Genomic DNA, 5,262 nt, shown 5'->3' with positions numbered 1-5,262 from the left:
AAGATATGATTTTTAAAGCGACTAGTCCGCAGATTGGCAGTGTCTGAGAAATATTTTTATAAAGGGTTTAAAGTCTGTTAACACCTCGTGTTCGACTCCGGTGTCGGTCTCGTGTTCGGGGTGTTACATTAGCCTTTGGCATGGCTAGTCATGATCATAATTTGTGATATGTATGATGAATTACTAGTTAGATCAAGGAGAAATCACGAAATAGGCATAGTTGCTTTAGTAACAGATGCTGGCAGCAGCAGTGACGTGAGATTGAAATATCACTAAAAATAGTAGGAGTAGAATTAATTAATGAATAAATTATGTAATCGAAGCTCGATGAGTCTATTTTCATATAGAAGAAACGAAACGACCATATGAGCTGTATGTTAGGAGATAATTGAACTCTTGTGAAATAGGGCTAGAGCGATTTCTGGATTCCCTGTTCCGACTTTGGAAATTCATTATAAATTAACCAGAGATAATTAGAAGTCATGCCATATGTGCATAGATTCCCCTTTGAGTCTAGTTTCTATAGAAACAAACGACATCAGTATTTAAGACCTGTACAGGGAGATATCCAAGTCGTAATGCGCAAAGGTCAGTGTAGTCGATCCCTGTAACATGGGAGACTTTGACTAATAAACTGTACTAATTGGTCCGACCAAAAATTCTAGAAAAAAATATGTAGATGGGCATGTGAGTCTAGTTCCAGAGAAAATTTACGGAACTGAATTTTGAGTTTCAGAACTCAAGATATGATTTTTAAAGCGACTAGTACGCAGATTGGCAGCTTGTCTGGGAAAATTTTTTTTTTATAAGTGGTTTGAAGTCTGTTAACACCTCGTGTTCGACTCCGGCGACGGTCTCGGGTTCGGGGTGTTACAGGTAATGTTTAACATGTGATTTTAATATGTTTTGATATAGATAATGAGTATGAAATTGTTTGATGATATTATGGATTGATTGATACATGTTTGGAGTTGAATTTGGCTGAAAATGTTGCATACATGTGTCTCTGTCGTGTTGCTCAAGGGCCATTTCGAAATGAGCCTGGGCAGACCACACGGTTGCACACACACGGGCATGTGCCAGACTGTGTAGCCAAGTCAGTTTCAACCACGAGCTAGACACACGAGCGTGTCTTGTGGCAGTGTGGATAAGTCAGTATGTATGCGCTGTTTTGCCACGGCCTAGACACACGGGAGTGTCTAATGCTATGCAAGGCACACGGCCTGTTTACACGGGTGTATGACCTTTGTAACTTAGAAAATTTGTTAAGTTTCGAAAAAAAATTGTATGTGTTTGGTTTAGTCCCGACCTATTCCTAATGCATGTTTATGGTCCCATTGACCTAAGAAAAGGACTTAATGTTGATGTTTGACTATGATATGACGATGCATGACTTTTGATTGTGAAATGATTACGAAATGTTCCGATATGTCCGATAATGCCTCTTAACCCTAGTTTGGCGATGGATACGGGTTAGGGGTGTTACATCGAGGGCTCATATAAGGGACAATATGTATATTTTTAATTGGTTTTAATGTATTTATTGATATGTTTTGAAATGTCTGAAATTCTGTTCATTTGAATTGTAAACTCCAGTAATACTCCGTAACCCTGTTCCGACAACAGATACGGGTTAAGAGTGTTACACCCGACCTAAAAAATGAGCTTAAAATTCTATCGAAACTCAACCTTGACTTAAAATACTCAACCCGAGCCCGATCTAGCCCGCTCGTGTTAATTTTTAGATTATTTTTTATATAAAAATAAAATAAAAAGTTATAATAAATCAAATACACTAAAAACATTAAAATAAATATTTCCCAACAAAATGAAAACACATTAAAAAATTCTTATACTTAAATAACAATAAGATAACTGCAACTTAGGTAACAATTTCTAAAATTGTAACAAGATTAACAATAAAACAAGAGTTTTACAATATCAAATAACAACAACAAAATAGTAATAATATAATAATGAAATAACAGTAAAACAATATCAAAACGACAACAAAATAGCAGAAAAAATATTTAGACTAATTCAAACCGAGTTGAACCCCAATAAAAAAATCTTACCCAAAATACAATTTTTTTTACAAACGAACCTAATATTTTATTAAAATCTATTTTTCATAGTTTTATAGTTATTTAAATTCTCTCACTTTTCTGCTAAACATTCAGAATTTAAGGATCAGCCGGCCATTATTAGGTTTAGTAGAAAGTTGTTTTGCAAGGTAACGAGTAATAATTTGAATAGTGGGCTCTCTATGTACCGAAACATCTCGCAAACTACGAGAAACTCATGTGGCCACAGCATGGTCCTTACTGAGTTATCATCTCACGCACTCTCTCACAAACGCTCCAACAATTAACATGAGCAAAGACAACGTGTCAACACGTTATTGGCTACTGTTGGCCACGCTCGCATACCAGGACGATGAAAATTTCAACTTTATGAGAAGTGAAAAAATGGCGGATTTATTATCGGATATCCACAAACGAGGATAAAAAGGTCGTCCTTTAGTTGAAGTTTCCTCCTTTAGCCTCATTTGAGAGTCGAAGATTTTCCGGCAGAAAATGGAAACAAATAATGAAACCAACAACCCATCTCAGATTAAGAGGTTCCGTTTCTGGGTCTTTAATTTCTTACCTGCTTTGATTGCATGTACTTTGTAGTTTATTCTCTTGGAATCATGGAATCTTTTTTCGATATCAACATCCTTTGCGACTTGTTTTTCTATGTTAGTGGATCAGCTAACATTTTTACTAATTTAAGAGGATTTTGTGTGTGGGTGTTAGTTTTTTTTGGTACATATTATGGGTGTTAGTTAATATATCTAATCTGATCCTTTGCTGTTTAGTAGTTCTGCAACTGTCGTTGACCATCTGTGCTTCTCTTTTCTTAGTGGGGTTCTTTTACTTCTACCCTTTTAGCTTCTCAGTATATATTTTGAGGGGAATTTTTACAAAGTATGGTAATGAATATTCTCTGTTTCACTTGCTATTTTCAAATGTGAAAGAAATAACCTTTATAAACTTACATAATACTTATTTAAGGTCATGGTTGATGTCAATTATTCATTTTTGTTCATTGCTTTTTAATGGCATTAGGAGGTACCGTACACCATTCACTTTGCTGCTGTACATAAATGATATGATCCTCTATACCATAAATTCCTCACTAATTCAGCAAAGCTCGAACTTGTTGAAGCCTTTAACTTGAAGTTTCAAGACCTAACCATATGGGACAAATTAACAATTTTCATAATTGAGAAAATTACTATTAATTCCTTGATATTGTCATTTACGCTTGTGCTAATCATTTATAGGCCTCTCAAGGTTTTGTTACCTTTAGGTGTATCTCCACAGATTTAAACTCACATCTTCACATGCAAAAGAATGCACTCTACAAAATGGATACCAAGACTCGAAGAGAACAATTCCTATTTGTGTCTCAGAACATGGCCCAGCAAGTCGAGTCATGACATATATTATATTGGATTTTAGGTACCTTGTTGATCTGGTTTAAAACCTTGAACCAATAATGATCAATGGCCTAGGCATCTTGGATGCTTTTGTTTGTTATAACATTTGATCAGCATATTAGAAAGAAAATCGATCTTCTAAGTAGGTTACCTTCCCTCCTTTTCATTTTGGAGATATATATATATATAGCTACTCCCTCTTTAACTTATTCCCAATTCTATTATCATTTTCAGCTTTCTCAAGAAGTCGATCAACATTGTTGACTTGAACAAAAAAAGGAAATTAGAGGCTGAACAATTGGGCTTGCCTTTATCGAAGCATCAATGTTGGAAGCAAAGCTTATCTTTGAAGCCTCCTACGTTTGGCAGTATTACACAAGTAGAGGGATTCACTCCATGTACTTTCCAAGGAAAGACATGGGCTGTTTGTGATGTACTGGAAACTGGATCGGCAAAAGATAGTAATAGCTTTGGCGATGATTCGGATACTGCAATATCTGTGCATGATAACAGAGCTTCCTCCTCATCATCACCCAATTGGGGATCCAGCTCCCAACATTCCCATTCTGATGGTAGAACTGTAGCATCAAGCAGTGTCGAAAAAGAAGTAGTATCTTCTCCTGGTGATGAGCCTGAACCTGCTGATGCTGAGCTAGCTGAGAATCTAGATGAGTCCCTTGTAGAGTATGGAAGTGACATAAATTACATCTACTCCCGATATGGAAACTATACCATAGAGCAACACCAAGACAAGGAAATTAAAGAAATCCTCAACTGTGATGGGGCAAATCCAAATGTTTATATTCTTTCATCCGGGCGATGGAGTGTCAACCAAGGTGTTTCCTTACACTTTGAAAAATATACGCATTGCATTTACAATCTTATTACGTAATGTGGTTTTCCTTCATATATATATGTATTTATACAATGAGAAGTATACTTTTTTACTTTACTGCAGAGGCTCAACAAACCAAAAGGAAACCGACCATTGATCAAGAATTCGAGCAGTACTTTTCGATGCTTATGCTATAGAGGAGGGAGTACTTAAATCCAAACATGTAGTTCATACATTGTGTAAGTGGCTTGACATTAAAGTCAAAATGTAAAAATTAGCTTCTTTTTGGGATTGTCTTGAGGTAACTCTAACTTTGTCTTTTCCCATTCTATCTTCAAGTCAACTTAAGTTTGATTGTATATATATTGATAGTGTAATAAAAATGTGGTATCATGCAGCTATTTTTGTTGCTCTTATTCATAATTCTTCCATTCAATTTGTCTTTTACATGTTAATCGTTCTATTGTTTATACTGGCTGTTATGAAATATGTTCGCTATCATGTTTGCCTGACTACAAGCAATATTCTTGCATGGGTTTTACCTTTGAAAACAGAAAATTGTCATGCACAGTTCCATTTGACTGCTCTTTTGTATGTTGTGTTCGATTATACACTGTTGTATATGTTTTGATTATTAAGTCATTTCCGTTATAGATAAGGAGTTCGTGTTCGGTTATTTAGTGCCAATTAGGCCATGGCCGCGGGTGACGGAAAATCTTGCTTTAAAGCTGCTGTGATTCCACTGAATTACATTATAAACCAAGTCCATGGGAAGTATTGAGTGTCATTGGACTATAGGTTCATTCGTATATTATGGGATAGGCATAAATAATAATGGAATGTTGCGGGCGGGTTGGGATGTGGTTAGACTTGTCAATTAGACAGGTCAAGTTGGTCTTGGATCAGGTAATTTGGGTTGAGTCAATTCAAAAGTGGTTGTTTT

At 35.8% G+C, this 5,262-nt stretch overlaps 1 protein-coding gene across 1 annotated transcript; it reads left to right on the top strand.

Annotated features, from left to right (window-relative positions):
- The first annotated feature begins 2,476 nt into the window (after positions 1-2,476).
- On the top strand, positions 2,477-4,738 carry LOC121212259 (protein FAR-RED-ELONGATED HYPOCOTYL 1-LIKE). The gene is made up of 3 exons (XM_041084697.1): positions 2,477-2,620; positions 3,719-4,320; positions 4,443-4,738. The coding sequence occupies exons 1-3, from the start codon at positions 2,577-2,579 to the stop codon at positions 4,514-4,516; spliced, it is 720 nt and encodes a 239-aa protein (XP_040940631.1). The 5' UTR covers positions 2,477-2,576; the 3' UTR covers positions 4,517-4,738.
- The last annotated feature ends 524 nt before the right edge of the window (positions 4,739-5,262 follow it).

The sequence above is a fragment of the Gossypium hirsutum genome, chromosome A13 (genome assembly GCF_007990345.1).
Source record: "Gossypium hirsutum isolate 1008001.06 chromosome A13, Gossypium_hirsutum_v2.1, whole genome shotgun sequence".
NCBI lineage: Eukaryota > Viridiplantae > Streptophyta > Magnoliopsida > Malvales > Malvaceae > Gossypium > Gossypium hirsutum.
This window is presented reverse-complemented; position numbering and strand designations above follow the sequence as displayed.